The 14,633-nt window shown below is 54.3% G+C and overlaps 2 protein-coding genes across 2 annotated transcripts in view; one reads left to right on the top strand and one right to left on the bottom strand.

Annotated features, from left to right (window-relative positions):
- The window catches only part of RCC2 (regulator of chromosome condensation 2), a 32,192-nt gene extending 24,286 nt beyond the window's left edge, over positions 1–7,906 (top strand). Inside the window, exons 9-13 of the mRNA XM_017505599.2 lie at positions 609–789; positions 1,622–1,727; positions 2,596–2,668; positions 4,637–4,714; positions 5,487–7,906. Coding sequence (XP_017361088.1) covers positions 609–789; positions 1,622–1,727; positions 2,596–2,668; positions 4,637–4,714; positions 5,487–5,591 — 543 coding nt within the window. The 3' untranslated portion in view covers positions 5,592–7,906. The remainder of the gene's footprint in view (positions 1–608; positions 790–1,621; positions 1,728–2,595; positions 2,669–4,636; positions 4,715–5,486) is intronic.
- Positions 7,907–13,245: 5,339 nt separating this feature from the next.
- The window catches only part of PADI6 (peptidyl arginine deiminase 6), a 30,071-nt gene continuing 28,683 nt past the window's right edge, over positions 13,246–14,633 (bottom strand). The window contains exon 16 of the mRNA XM_017503177.2: positions 13,246–13,616. Within this exon, the coding sequence (XP_017358666.2) occupies positions 13,383–13,616 (234 nt within the window). The 3' untranslated portion in view covers positions 13,246–13,382. The remainder of the gene's footprint in view (positions 13,617–14,633) is intronic.

Genomic DNA, 14,633 nt, shown 5'->3' with positions numbered 1-14,633 from the left:
AAAAAAAAAAAAAAAAAGAAAAATCCAGGACATGTAGGCGTAAGCCTTTTCTCCTCTGTTCTTTCTGCAGTTGAATCTCTCTGTTTTAATAGGAATCAAGTGCCTTGCCCTACCATCTGGAGTCATAGCCCTGTTGTTTGTAATTAAGGAAAGGGTTAAGACTTGTAACCTGAAAAAAAAAAAACAGAACAAAAAAGAATTGGAAAATGGAGTTCCTGGCAGAGAAAATAGCAAACGGGGCTCATTGAATGCACGCCATTTTGCTATGCCTGCTCCTGTTGCCTCCTTCCCACTGCTGGAGGTGGGAGGTAGAGGATCTTTCTGCTGGAGGCAGGCAGAGGATATTTCTTTGGTTTTTAGAGACAGGGTTTCACCATGTCGGTCAAGCTGGTCTCGAACTCCTGATCTCAAGCCATCTACCAGCCTTGGCCTCCCAAAGTGTTGGGATTATAGATGTGAGCTACCGCACCCTGCTGGTAGAGGATCTCGGATGTAGCCGTCTCTTTGCCCTTAGCGTTTGCACTAGGTTTTCCGGGCAGAAATGATGACCCCTCTTGTTGCCTGTTGGAAGCCTGTTTGTTCCAACCCTGTGTTTTCTTTCCTTGCAGCTGGTCTTAGACTCCCAGAAGCGAGTCTTCTCCTGGGGCTTCGGTGGCTATGGCCGGCTGGGCCACGCAGAGCAGAAAGATGAGATGGTTCCCCGCCTGGTGAAGCTGTTTGACTTCCCTGGGCGTGGGGCATCCCAGATCTACGCTGGTTACACCTGCTCCTTTGCCGTCAGTGAAGTGGGTTAGTGATTTCTTCCCCCTGGCTTATCGGTGCTCTGGTGGGGAACTGTGTGGCCATTGTCCTGTCCCAAGGCCACGAACCCCAATTCCCTTTACTTACCTCTCAGTGTTCTTTATTTTTTTGAGACAAGAGCTCGCTGTGTTGTCCAGGCTGGTCTTGAACTCCTGGGCTCAAGCAATCCCACCATCTTAGCGTCCTGAGTAGCTAGGACTGCACAGGCACACTACCATGCCTGACTCCAGTTTTGTTTTGTTTTTTGTTTTGTTGGCTTTTTGTTTTTCTTGGAGATAGTTTCCGCTCTGTTGCCCAGGCTGGAGTGTAATGGCGCGATCTTGGCTCACCACAACCTCCGCCTCCTGGGTTCAAGCGATTCTCCTGTCTCAGACTCCTGAGTAGCTGGGATTACAGGCGTGCGCCACCACACCCAGCTAATTTTTATATTTTTAGTAGAGACAGGGTTTTACCATGCTGGCCAGGCTGGTCTTGAACTCCTGACCTCAGGTGATCTACCCACCTTGGCCTCCCAAAGCGCTGGGATTACAGGTGTGAGCCACTGCGCCCGGCTAGCCCAGCTAATTTTTATATTTTTAGTAGAGACAGGGTTTTACCATGCTGGCCAGGCTGGTCTTGAACTCCTGACCTCAGGTGATCCACCCACCTTGGCCTCCCAAAGCGCTGGGATTACAGGTGTGAGCCACCGTGCCCGGCCCAGTTATCTTTTAGACAGAACCCTTGTTTGCCATCCTGTCCTCTTTTCACCCTGATAATGCTGAAGACAAGACTCGGCTCTTGATATCTGGTCACGGTGGAAACACGTTTTGTCTTCCCTCAGGTGGTCTGTTTTTCTGGGGGGCCACCAACACCTCCCGTGAATCTACCATGTACCCGAAAGCAGTGCAGGACCTCTGCGGCTGGAGAATCCGGAGCCTGGCTTGTGGGTAGGTGGCAGCATAGCATCTCCTTTGGGTGTATGAGGTCTCTTCCTTTCTTGGGGGTGTCAGACACACCCACAGGGTGCCCCTCCCTGATGGGGCCCTGTTTCTGCTGCCTTTTGGGGTGTCCTCAGTAGGCCACCTGGCATGCTGAATCCCAGAGTCCAGGGGCACAGGTGGGGAGAGGCCTGTTTGCAGCTAGAACAGATGGCTGTTTCCTGTCTCCGTGGGAAGAAAGTCATTTTGAAGGTTTCTGTACAAAGATACACAAGCAGGGCGTGGTATAAGCCTGCGTTGCAGGTTGACAATTACACGTAGCTGGAAACGTAGTAGGACTTGAGTTGCTCTGACATTGGGAAGAAGACATTGTCCTGACAGCAGTGGTTCTTAGTGCATTTAAGGACACCTGTTGAGTTATCTAGCAATTCTTGGTGATTCATCAGCTGGCAGGTGTGGGTGGAACAGTAAGAGGGGGCTGGGCCCGTGGCTTTAATCTGTTGAATCCTCTAGCCCTGCCTAAATTACTATGCGTGAAGGCTGCTCCCTCTGGAACGGGCTTTTACTCCATCCTGATTCGCTCTCCTCATCCCCAAACCACCTTCTACTGAGAGAGCCCTAGGCCCTGGGCCGGGGTGCACTACAAGGTCCCCTGCCTTTGGCCCCTGGCCCTAAGGCCTTTGTCGTTAATGAAGTCGCCTGCGTGGGCCAGTCTTAGGGTTCAGGGGAAGCCTGTTGGCCCTGTTGTTGTGTTTGCTGCTTGGCATGAGTATGCCACAGGACAAGTGGCAGCTCACACCCATGCCCTTGGAGCCGTAGCTGGGTGGGTCCAGGGCTGGGGCAGCTGGCCCCAGGGTGACAGCTCCCCTGTTTGCAGGAAGAGCAGCATCATTGTGGCCGCCGATGAGAGCACCATCAGCTGGGGCCCGTCGCCAACCTTTGGGGAACTGGTAAGCCGTCACCTTCCAGGGTCGAGAGGGAACTGGAGCCAGTTAGGGTGGCTCTTGGCCTTCCAGGTTCTCTCCACCTGTCTCCTAAAACACGTGGGAGAAAAACGTATGGGATTCTCCCCCTTACTGTATTAAAGTCTGCAAGATAATTGAGTCCCAGAGTTTTCAGGGACAGTTCTGTGCTAGTCAGATCATTATGAGTCATTCCTGCACATTTGTAAACTCTGAAAATAGGGACTTTTCAGATCTAGTTTCCCCTTGCATTTTGCATTTTGTTCCCTCTCCCCCAGGGGGCTTAAGTCAATGGGAAGCTCACAGTTGGGGGTGATTTTATGTTTCTGTTGTTAATATCAGTTACTTGAGTGATGAGGTTAGAACCCGTGGCCCTCAATTTCACTCACGTGGCCTTCCCCAAACAAACAGCTTTCATTCTTAGGTCCCGGTACTAGGTAGTTGTCTTTTTTTTTTTTTGGAGACGGATTTTGCTCTGTCACCCAGGCTGGAGTACAGTGGCATGATTTTGGCTCACTGCAACCTCCGCCTCCTAGATTCAAACAAGTCTCAGTTCTCCTGCCTCAGCCTCCTGAGTAGCTAAGATTACAGGCACCTACCACCATGCCCAGCTAATTTTTCTATTTTTAGTAGAGACAGGGTTTTGTCTAGAGACAAAGATGTCTTTGTCTAGAGACATGTTGGCCAGGCTGGTCTCAAACTCCTGACCTCAGGTGGTCAACCTGCCTCCACCTCCCAAAGTGCTGGGATTACAGGTGTAGCCACCGCGCCCGGCTAACATGAGTCTTTTGAGTTTTTGTTAGGAAGACTAGCTTGGCTGTGGAGTACGTCCTGACGGTTTGCCTGCGCTAGTCACTGTTTGAGCCTCTGCTTAATTCTTGGGAGTCGTAGTTTCAGTCCCTTATGTCTTGTTAAAAACACAGTCTCTCTCCCTCTCCTGTCCTCTCGTGGTTGCGAGCTGACCTGGTTGATGGAGAGGAGGGGGAAGGAAGGACATTTCTTGTCCCTGGAGCTGTGGCTGGAATGGATGGTGAACGCACCTTTTTCTCGGAGCTCTGCACACCCTTGCAGTCTGGCTCAGATGCGCTGGTGGCCCGATTTAAAACATTGACAGGAAAGAGACAGGACCTGGCCCAGTTTCTACAGATTGTTCTTAGTGAAGGACAGATATTTTCTGGGGCCTATCAGAAATAGACTTTGACCTTCTAAACAGAAGTTTTGAAACTAGAGGGGAGCAAGGTTGACTTTTTGGGGAGCTTCTCAAGGGTGAGAACATAGCCTGGCACCTGGGAGGGAAGGCACGAGGTGGGGACTGGCGGGAGACAAAGCCAGGGACACGTGGGCAGGCCTGGGCTGGGGAGAGAGGGTCTGCCTCTCCCGCCCTGAGGGACCCTCTGTTTCAGCTGAGCCGGGGCCCTCAGCCTTTCAGTCACCCAGCTCCACACCTTTGCACACGACTCCCCCTTGGCTGCGCCAGTTCCTCCAGTTCCTTCTGTCTCTGGGAGTGAAATTGGTTCTTTGGTGCCATTGCTAATCATCTCCCTTTCATGCTTAAGCCCTTTCGTGGTGTTTTGGACGGTGATTATTCTACCCCCTGGACAGTGGAGGCATCAAGGGCCTGTGGTCAGCCCGTGTTCTTGGTGACTTTGGTCCCGAAGGGCCGCAGTTGCCGTTCTCCCTGTCACCAATGCCATACTCCTCAGAAGGGACGTGTGTGAAGAGGAGTCCCACAGGCTAGAGCTGAGCACCTTTGTCTCCCTCAGGTTAAGCACTAGTCGCCTGCTGGTGGCAGCTTTCATGGATAAACTTGGCCCTTGTGTCCAAGGGTGGCCAGGCTTGGTTACGGGCATCACCACTGGCTCCTGGTTAGTGGGGGCCAGGAAACGTTGCTGTGATCCCCACCGTGGCCTGGGCCACGTTGGTCCCTGATTGCGAACATCTTGTTTGCTTCGCCAGGGGTACGGGGACCACAAACCCAAGTCTTCCACTGCAGCCCAGGAGGTGAAGACTCTGGACGGCATTTTCTCAGAGCAGGTGAGCAGGGGCGGCCGTGCCGGCAAGGGAACGTGTCCACACCAGCGGTGCCTCACTCCACACTTCTGGTCAGTGCAGTCTGTTTGTCGTCTTGTTTCACATCTCCTTAGCTGACTTTCCTGGCGCCTTAGGCTAGGATTTGCTGAGGGTAACAGTCATCAGCAGGAGTGAGTGCAGAGGGTCACTGGCCAGGCTGGGTGGCTGTCCTCACCCTTGATGACAGGTGCCACCCACTGGCCACAGCAGCTCCACTCTCGGGCGAGCACGTGACTTGTGTCTCCATCCTGCCTGAGACTCGGATCTGCTGGGTTGGAAGCAGGTCCGCAAGTCCTCCAAGTGGAGGCTGCGAGGTCCTCTGAGTGGAGGCTGCGTGGCTGCAGGAGCCAGATGCGGGGCGAGGCCCCTATGACTCAGGCTGCTGGCCCTGTCCGCCGAGACACAGAGAGGGACCGTGTCCCTCACCCAGGCAGGACTGTGAGCTGGAGAGGAGGATGGAAGTGGAGCTGGAACCAGGTCCCACCTGTCCCTGCTGACGAGAGGTGGCCCAGTGGGCTTCCTTCCAGCTGGGTCTCCCAGGGCAGCCTGCAAGGCCCTAATCTCCAAGATGATCACGCGGGAACTAGCTCTCTGAAGCAGAGGGGTTTTTGCAGTTTTCAAGGGTCTGTTTTTTCCCCATGCTGACCCACTGTGGCAGCCCAGTTTCCAGGATCTCCTCAACACAGTAGTTAGCCCAGGGGCCGCATGCACACCCAACACGGATTTGTCCCCCCAGGTCGCCATGGGCTACTCACACTCCCTGGTGATAGCAAGAGATGAAAGTGAGGCCGAGAAAGAGAAGATCAAGAAACTGCCAGAATATAATCCCCGAACCCTCTGATGCCCCTGGAGACTCCTCCAACTCCACACCTCTCGCGGCAGCTGTCATTTCCATGTGCACTGGGACGTGAAGTCAGACGAGGAATTTAAAAAAGCAAAAGTTGACCGAAGGTGCATTACTGTTTAGACTCCCTGAGGTTCCGTTTTACAAGTGATCCAACGTTAACTACCTTTTCTTCTGTATGCTTTCCAAAGTCCGTTTTTTCCCTTAATGTCACATTAAAGTACTTGCTCATAGTTGACTTACCATTCCTACAAAAGAGGCAGAAACTTTGAGCAATCTAGGTTTTTTTTTAAGTTTTTTCTTTGTTCCTCTCCTGAATACACTCCCCAAAACACCCCTTTCCAGTTACAATTGGCATCGTGATCCAAGCGGATGCTACATGGAAGACGAATCGCCATTTACTCAGAAAAAATGTCCCTTACAGGAACCAGCAGCAGCTGGGCACAGTCAGTCCCTGCCGGCCGCCTCCATCCAAAATCGCGCTTGCGTGCTTCGGGAGCGTCCGGGTCACTCCTTGCCTGCTTCTCCTTGCAGATTGGCCTAGGCCGGTGTGGGTTCAGTTTCTCCCCTTGGCTGCCTGTACACCCACAGCCTTCTGGCTGCGACATTATAGAATCTGCCATGTCCCCCCTGGTGGGGGATTGGAGGTCTGTGTTTAGCCATTTATATCTACTTTAGCTGTTAAAGACATCCAAATGAAAATCAGGTGATGGTGGAACCATGGGCACTTGGGGGTGGGGCAGAAGTGGGAACATTTGTATCAGTTGAGTCGGCTCCGTGGCTCCTGGTGGAGTCAGGGCTGAGCCTTGTCACGCGCACTCGCCAATTAGAGATTGATCAGCCAGCAGTCAAGTGCATTCTCCCTTCCTTGCAAGAAGGATCAGCCCTTTCCATACCAACCTGGATCACCCTTGTGCTTCGGACTCCTTTTCTCCCCGCCTGGATCCTGCCTCGCACGGCCGCCCTGTTGCTGAGACTCGGGCACCGTGCTGCCAACCCAGCGCCCTTTAGTCATGTTTGCTTGGCTCTGGTACCAAATAGTTGGGATTACCGAAGAGTCCCCTTCCTCGCGTGTCAGCACAGATGCTGCGACTGCCACCCTCGACCCCATCAAGTGCCCGTGCCCGAGCTCGCCGCCATGTGTGCTGCGCTGAGTGAGTTACGAGGTGCCTTTCCCGGAACCCTCCTCTCGCCTGGACCCAAGAGAGGCGACAGCTCTGGCTGGGGCTCTTGGTTTCCAGAGGGTCTGGACTGGTTTGGGTGCTTTAAAATAGATGTTTAGTTCAGTGGTGCTTGTGGGGGAGATGGGAGTAGAACTTCAGTGTGAGACTTGGGTGGATGGGAAAGTTAAAGATTGGTCTCAAGTTTTTTTTGCTTTTGCTATTGTTACCACTTGTCACTGTCTCCATGTTAAAATGCCAAAAATGATCTAGTTGTTGCTTTTTTCCTATTTTCTACCCTAGTCGCTCCTTACCGTGACCCCTGCCCTCGGAGGGCATGTAGCAGTGTCTGTCCCGCCAGCCCCCAAGGCCCTGTGGGAGGAGGCTGGCCCGCATCTCTCCAAGACTTAGCCTGACGCCACGCGTATCTCTTGTTCTGTGTTCAATAGTAGTCCAGGGGAGAAGCTTCTGCCACTTCAGAGCTTTGCTAAAGTAACCCAGTTTGTTCAAATCACCCCAAAACCACCATCTCTGACTCCAGCTTCCATGCGACAACCTGATCCGTTTCCCTGGACAGGTCTTCCTGGAACGCAGCCCAGGCACCTGTGCCCCTGGCACCCTTGAGGTCTCTCCTTTGAGTTGTGGGCACTGAGAGGGTTGAGGAAGCAGCACCCGAGGTCCCAGCCTTGGCAGGAGCCGCCCTGGACGGAGCAGGGCTTAGCTTTTCTGGTGGCTTCATGTCAGCCCAGCAGCCAGCCTCTTTTAGAGCCCTAGCTGGGGACTGGAGCAGGAAAGGGACCTTCGAAGTGAAGACTGCCTTGTCTGCACCTCCTTTTGGCTTAGATTGAAACATGAACTTCCTCATGGGTTAAATCCTTTAAAACAAGGAGTTGAGGGGAAGGGCATCGTGCACTCCTAGACAAAGGTACACAGTTGCCCAGCTGGGATCGGACTTGGCGCTGACCCCGAGGGCATCTGACTGGTCTTCCAGCTCAGGAACAAGAATTTGAAAGAGGCTTAGTGTGAAGGGGAACCAAGAGGAGGTTGTGATTCGGTCCAAGGTGCCTGGTTTAGTGCTGTAATTGTCTTATTTTTTTTTATATATATATTTCTTGGAGTAAACATTTTAAATAAACATCATTGTCTATTGTCTTGGCTTCTGCGTTTTTTCAGTTGGAATGGAGCTCCGTTTTTCTGAACTCCTCACACATGTACCTCCCGAGCCGTGGCACCCACAGGAGGTGGTGTCAGGAGACGGGTGGCTCAAATCCACCCCATGAAATGCTGGGGGAGGCGGGGACAGTGTCAGTGCCTCAGTTGTCCTATTCAGAAGTGGAGTTTTTCATATTCGCACTGGAACTCAGAGGAAGTAAGTCACGGAAGGCATCTGGAACAGTGACTGCATGTACTGTGCGCAGTGACATACAAGCGCAACTGCTCCCCAGACCAGCAGCGGGCCCTGTGCTCAGGCCCCGGCCGGGGATTCAGGCCAGGGCTGCTCCTTGCAGGCAGTGTGGCCAACTGCCCACCAGAGGGCACCAGGAGGCTGGGCTGATGTTCAGAGGCCATGGACGCCCTCCCTTCTCTGGGAGGGACTGGCAGGCATTGGCTTCTAGGCTACTGCCGAGTCTATACTGGGCAGAGTCCTAGACAGGACCCTCACACAGGACGTCAGCTCCCTGCGGCCACAGAGACGCCGGGGATCCCAGGAGCCTCGATTGCTGGCCACCTTGTGTTGACTGGCTGAGTAGTGGCCAGACCAGCCTCTCCCGCAGGCATTGGCCCCGTTCGGGAGAGGAGACCAGCTCCCACCACCTGTCGGCTGCAACAGCAGCACGTGCACTGTTGCAGGACCGTCCACATGTAAAACAGTGTCTCCCATCTCCCTGCCTGGCAGCTTGGAGCTTCCCATCAGATGATCCCACTCTGGAGGAGTCCCCCATGGTCAGGGAAAGCAGCCACTGCTTCGGGCAGTGTCCCAGCTGACACACACTGGCTGTCAGGGCTTGAGCATGCTGCAGATTGGGTACTGTGTGTCTCGCCCTGACTCCTGCAGTCCATTCCAACCGTCTGGTTTGTTTTTTGTTTTTGAGACGGAGTTTTTGCTTTCGCAAGGCCAGAGTGCAGTGGTATGATGTCGGATTGCTGCAACCTCTGCCTTTGGGTTTCAAGGGATTCTCCTGCCTCAGTCTCCTGAGTAGCTGGGATTATAGGTACCCACCACCACGCCTGGCTACTTTTTTTTTTTTTTTTTTGAGATGGAGTCTTGCTGCTCAGCTGCCCAGGCTGAAGTGCAGTGGTGCGATCTCGGCTCACTGCAACCAGTCTCCTGGGTTCAAGCAATTCTCCCATCTCAGCCTCCCAAGTAGCTGGAATTATAAGCAACCACTATCATGCCCGGCTAAGTTTTGTGTTTTGGTAGAGACAGGGTTTCACCATGTTGGCCAGGCTGGTATTGAGCCACCCACCTCAGGCTCCCACAGTGCTGGGGTTACAGGCATGAGCCACCGCACCCGGCCACATGGATGGTCTTGAAGGGGGGGCTATTTATCCCTGTTTTATAGAGGGAAGTGGGGTACACAGAAAATGGCTCTGAGAACACGGTGGGGCAGGGTGGGAAGACCCGTACCTGGAACCACGAAGGTCCCAGTAACAAAGATGGCCTCCCCTGCTCCCCCAGCCTGCCCCTGGCTGAGGACAGTGAGCCCATGTGACCTGTGGCCACCCTGGAGGGGCTTGAGAGCTTCGTGAACATCCAGAAGACCCTCACCTGCCCTTCCAGGGGCAGCATGGGTGGCCAGCACAGAGTGCTAGGGGATGGGAAAAGCCTGCAGTCAAAAGGCAGAGAAGGCAGGCTTCCCACAGGTGGCTCTGAGTTTTTTTTTTTGAAACGGAGTCTCACCCTTGTCCCCCAGGCTGGAGTATAGCGTCGCAATCTTGGCTTACCGCAACCTCACATTCCTGGTTTCAAGCGATTCTTCTGCCTCACCCTCCCCAGTAGCTGGGATTACAGGTGCGTGCCACCACTCCCAGCTTTTTTTTTTTTTTTTNATTGCTGCAACCTCTGCCTTTGGGTTTCAAGGGATTCTCCTGCCTCAGTCTCCTGAGTAGCTGGGATTATAGGTACCCACCACCACGCCTGGCTAATTTTTGTATTTTTAGTAGAGATGGGGTTTTGCCATGTTGGCCAGGCTGGTCTTGAACTCCTGACCTCAGGTGATCCGCCTGCCTCTGCCTCCCGAAGTGCTGGGATTACAGGCATGTGCCACCCACATCTGGCCTTTGGCTCTGGGGTTTTCTCACCTGCAAAGTTGCTGCCTCCCGCTGCTGTCCTGCCCCGTCAAGCCAGTAGCCTTGCTGGCCAGTACCCTCCACTCTCAGCGGCTCCTTGGACTCCCAGGGAAGAGTGGAAAGGGCTGGAAGGATGGCGGATGGGGAAGGGGACTTGCCTGTTCCTGCCTAGTCCTGCTCCGCCCTCAACACCTGCCCCAGCCCCACATTGGAAGGGCAGGGACCTGAGGGAGGGTCTCAGGATCTGGCTTAGCTGGTGTCACCACCAGCCAGTAGCAATGGAGTCCACTCTCCAGACTAGTAGCACTCAGCAAGCAGGGATGTGGGGAGGGGAGAATGGGGAGACAGGAACAGCCCCTTAAGCGCTTTGGAAGGGAAATGGGGGTCACCCCCTGCTGAGGGAATTCTGGGCACTGAGGCAGCCAGGAAGGGAGAGGACTTGGTGCCTTTAAAGAACTAGAAGGGCTGGGTGTGGTGGCTCATGCCATAACCCCAGCACTTTGGGAGGCCGAGGCAGGTGGATCACCTGAGGTCAGGAGTTCGAGACCAGCCTGACCAACGTGGTCTCTACTAAAAATACAAAATTAGCCAGGCATGGTGACACATGCCTGTAATCCCAGTTACTCAGGAGGCCGAGGCAGGAGAATCTTGAACTCAGGAGGTGGAGGTTGCAGTGAGCCGAGATGGAGCCATTGCACTACAGCCTGGGCAACAAGAGCAAAACTCAGTCTTAGAAAAAAGAAAGCTAAAAGATGGCCTGTCGCAGGTTGGGAGGCCTATGGGAGGGCTGGAATCTCCAAAACCCTCAACTGCCTCACACTGGGTCTCCAGCACTCCCCAACATCCACCCCCCACCCCACCAGTATTTCCTGGGTTTTTTTTTTTTGTTTTTTTTTTGAGACGAGGTTTCGCTCTGTTGCCCAGGCTGAAGTGCAGTGGCACATTTCGGAGCCTCTGCCTCCTGGGTTCAAGCGATTCTCCCAACTCAGCCTCCCAAGTAGCTGGGATTACAGGTACACACTACAATGCTTGACCAGTTTTTATATTTTCAGTAGAGATGGGGTTTCCCCATGTTGGCCAGCCTGGCCTTGAACTCCAGGTCTCAAGTGATCCACCTACCTCAGCTCCCAAAGTGCTGGGATCACAGGGGTGAGCCACTGCACCTGGCCCTGTGTCTGCTATGCAGGCAATGGAGGGTTGTGTTCACTGCTGCAGAGATATGGTCTCCCAGCCTTCAAGAATGAGAGTGGCTAAGGAATTAAGGTACCACATCCTTCTAGGGCTTTATGTAAATTACTCCAGTCCACAGAACAACCTTGAGACAGGCACAAGTCTTGCCCAGTTGGTGAGGAAACTGAGGCACAGGGCCCACTTAGCTGGTTTTCTCACCTTTGACAGGTAGAGGAAGCATTTCCTCTCCTTCCCTACAGCAGTAGGGAAGCACGGCTCCAGGTGACCTTTGCAGAGGACAGTGGGGAGCGACTAGGACTGGGGCCTTCTGGAGCACATCTGTGTCTAGGGTGTGGCCAGTGAGTCTTCAGCCTCAGGCCCAGGGTGGTAAGACTTGGCAGCAGGAGCTGGAAATCCAGACTGAGTAAACCGTCGGTGCCTAACTTAGAGAAGTTTGCAGCATCGTGCAAGCCCAGCAAACCCAGCTCTGCTGCAGGTGTCTTAACAGCCAGGGCTGGAAGGTGGCTCTCTGCAGGTGCCATCAGGGCGGTGCTGCTGGGTGCCTGGGAGGTAACAGGAGGAAAGGGTGTCAAGCTGCCAAGGTCTCCTGCGGGGCCCTTAGGCAGGTGGGGCGGGAAGGGCCCAGGGCTGACCTGAGAAGCCCTGGGTGCGGGTCTAGTTAGGGTTAGAGGAAAGACGAAGTCACCTACCCTAAGGCAGCCCTTGGCAGAGGTGGGCAAGTTCCCTGGGAAAAGCCTGTGTGGGTGGGAGAGTGGATATTTTGTCCCCCTCTGTCCCTCTTCTGGCCCTAGGGCTGCCCTCTTCCCTTTTTCCCTAGAGATGGAGCCCAGCACTTGGGATGCAGAGTCCCCTCTCCCTTTGGCTTTTCCAGACTATCTGAAAATATGGGGAGGGATGAGCTCATCATCCCTCCCCATATTTAAGATTCATTTGAAGGCCTGGTCTGTGTCAGAGTCCCAGGCTGGTATAGGGAACAGAGCCGTGAATACAAGACGGATCTAGTCCACAAACCCTGCACCACCAGGCAGGCTAACAAGAGGTGGTGCGTCAGGTGTTCCGGGGGAGCTGGCACACCAGGACGCAGCTCCTGGATGAAGACCCGCATCTGACCCAGAGACCGGCCCCACTGCCTCAACCCTGGCTTCTGCCTCTCAGCTGCCTTGCTTCCCTGGGGTGACCCTCCTCTACCGCCCCAGCAGCTGGCAGAGGCTGGCCAGGTCCTGCCTGTTGCCCACAGCCCCGGGTGCTGGGACCTAGGCTAGTTCAAGGCCCAGCTCTGCCCTCAGCTCCCTGTGGGACAGGGACACAGGACTCCCTTCTCAGGGCCTACCCTGAAAATTCGAGTGTCCTAGAGAAGTCATCGCCCAGGAGCAGCAGGGCAGGAGCCACAGCACTTGTTAAAGCTTAACAGCATCCCCGTGCCATTAACACAGGGTTGATCAGATGGGAGTGTACGGCTTTGGGCCCTGGAGGGGGCACTTGAGGCTGTCAGTCCAGGTCCGCCCCTGCTGTGCCTTCTCTCAGAGGCCACACCTATAGACCCAAAACGACCAGCCCCTCCACCTGCTGAGGCCAGCTGCCCACTGGGCATGACACCACCATCACCCTGGGCCTGCCCCCTCCAGCTCCTACCCAGCCCAAGGGGAGGCCCTCGACCTTCCTCCAGCCTGGGCCTGGACTCTAGACCCCGCTTGTCAGTTACTTAAACCAGAGCAGCATTTGAATAATCAAGTCCATTCGAATAATGCAAGCCCAACCACTTCCTACCATAGACGTGATTTAGAGATGAGGGGAAGGACAGCAGCTCATCACGTAGCCACGTCTCTGCCCCTCACAAGCAGGCCAGCATGGCCATAGGACCCCCTCCCCAAACAAGGTCACCGCCAAGATGCATTCACGACCGCCAGCGCTTTATTGCCTATCTAGTAAATGCCTATTGGCTGAAAACTTTTCTATCTTTTCCCCACAGGGGTTCAAGCTGGCGGCATTTGCCATCCTACGGGGTCCGAGGGTCAGGGTGGACGGGGAGGAAAGGGTTGTGTTGCCTTGACTCTCCAGCCTCCTCTACTTGGCAAGGAGCCTTGCTGCTGCATGGTGACATGGGCCATCCATGCTGGGGCAGAGCTGGTAACTCCAGGGCCCGGATCTAAGGCACCATCTTCCACCATTTGAAGGCAAAAGGCACCCGGCGGACGGTGGCGCAGGCACAGATGTCTCCCACATCTGCCAGGTAGCAGTCGAAGTCACTGATGAAGGTGCACTTGAAGCCCAGGGGCTCTAGCAAGAAGCGTATCTTTTCTTCCAGGCAGCAGGTACCCTTGATTTGGGGCCCAAAAGGCTTGGGGATCCCCAGGTTCTTGCCCATCACAATCATCTGCAGCTGTCAGAAAGACAGGGTGGGCGAGGCCTGGACAGGGGATCAAAGCCCTGGAAGCCAGCCCCCCACCTTCCTCCCTGTGGTCAGATCAGCCCAGACCAGGCGTAGCAGGCACACGGCCGCTGCCTCCAGGTCAGTAAAACCTAGCTTACTTCTGCTCAGCCCCCTCCAATGGCTCTTTCTCAACAGCAAGACATAAAATCCTGCCTGGCCAAGGTCCGGCATTGTCAACTTCTCCAGCTTCTCCTGTGTTTCAATTATTCTGGCCCCTTACTGTCTGGACGCGCCACAGAGGTGCTATCTCCACTGGAACGCTCTCCCCACCCCCACTTCGTCAGCCAACTTCTGTGTCTCTTTCATACCTCATTTCCTCCTCAGAGCAGCTTCTTGCCACTATTCACCCCAACCGGACCACACTGAGCCGATAGTAAGACACACTGGGTGGGCACTGTGGCTCACACCTGTAATCTCAGCACTTTAGGAGGCCAAGGCAGTAGATTACAAGGTCAGGAGTTTGAGACCTGCCTGGCCAAGATAGTGAAACCCCATCTCTACTAAAAATACAAAAATTAGCTGGGCATGGTGGCGGGTGCCTGTAATCCTAGTTACTCAGGAGGCTGAGGCAGGAGAATCGCTTGAACCCCGGAGGCGGAGGTCGTAGTGAACCAAGATGGTGCCACCGCACTACTCCAGCCTGGGTGACAGAGCGTGACTCTGTCTCAAGAAAAAAAAAAAAAAACCTATGTGCGGTTGAGGCAGGCAAGGCCTGTGTCCCCAAGACTCAGGGAAGAGGTAATGTTTAGAGAGCTGGGGAACTCAATTGCCTCCGTTCATTTTCAACACCTAAATAATGGGTCAGTTGTTGCATGAGAAAGTTCAGATGTGAGCCACAGTTGGCATAGACTTGGTGAAAAGACCTCTTGTGCTCACAGAAGCCCCCGCCTTTTTTTGAGACGGAGTCTCACTCTGTCGCCCAGGCTGGAGTGCAGTGGCACAATCTCGGCTCACTGCAGCCTCCCG

This window comes from Cebus imitator, unplaced genomic scaffold (assembly GCF_001604975.1).
Source record: "Cebus imitator isolate Cc_AM_T3 unplaced genomic scaffold, Cebus_imitator-1.0 Scaffold15, whole genome shotgun sequence".
NCBI classification, from domain to species: Eukaryota; Metazoa; Chordata; class Mammalia; order Primates; family Cebidae; genus Cebus; species Cebus imitator.
Note: the sequence above shows the minus strand (reverse complement) of the source record. Positions and strands in the feature narration are given on the sequence as shown.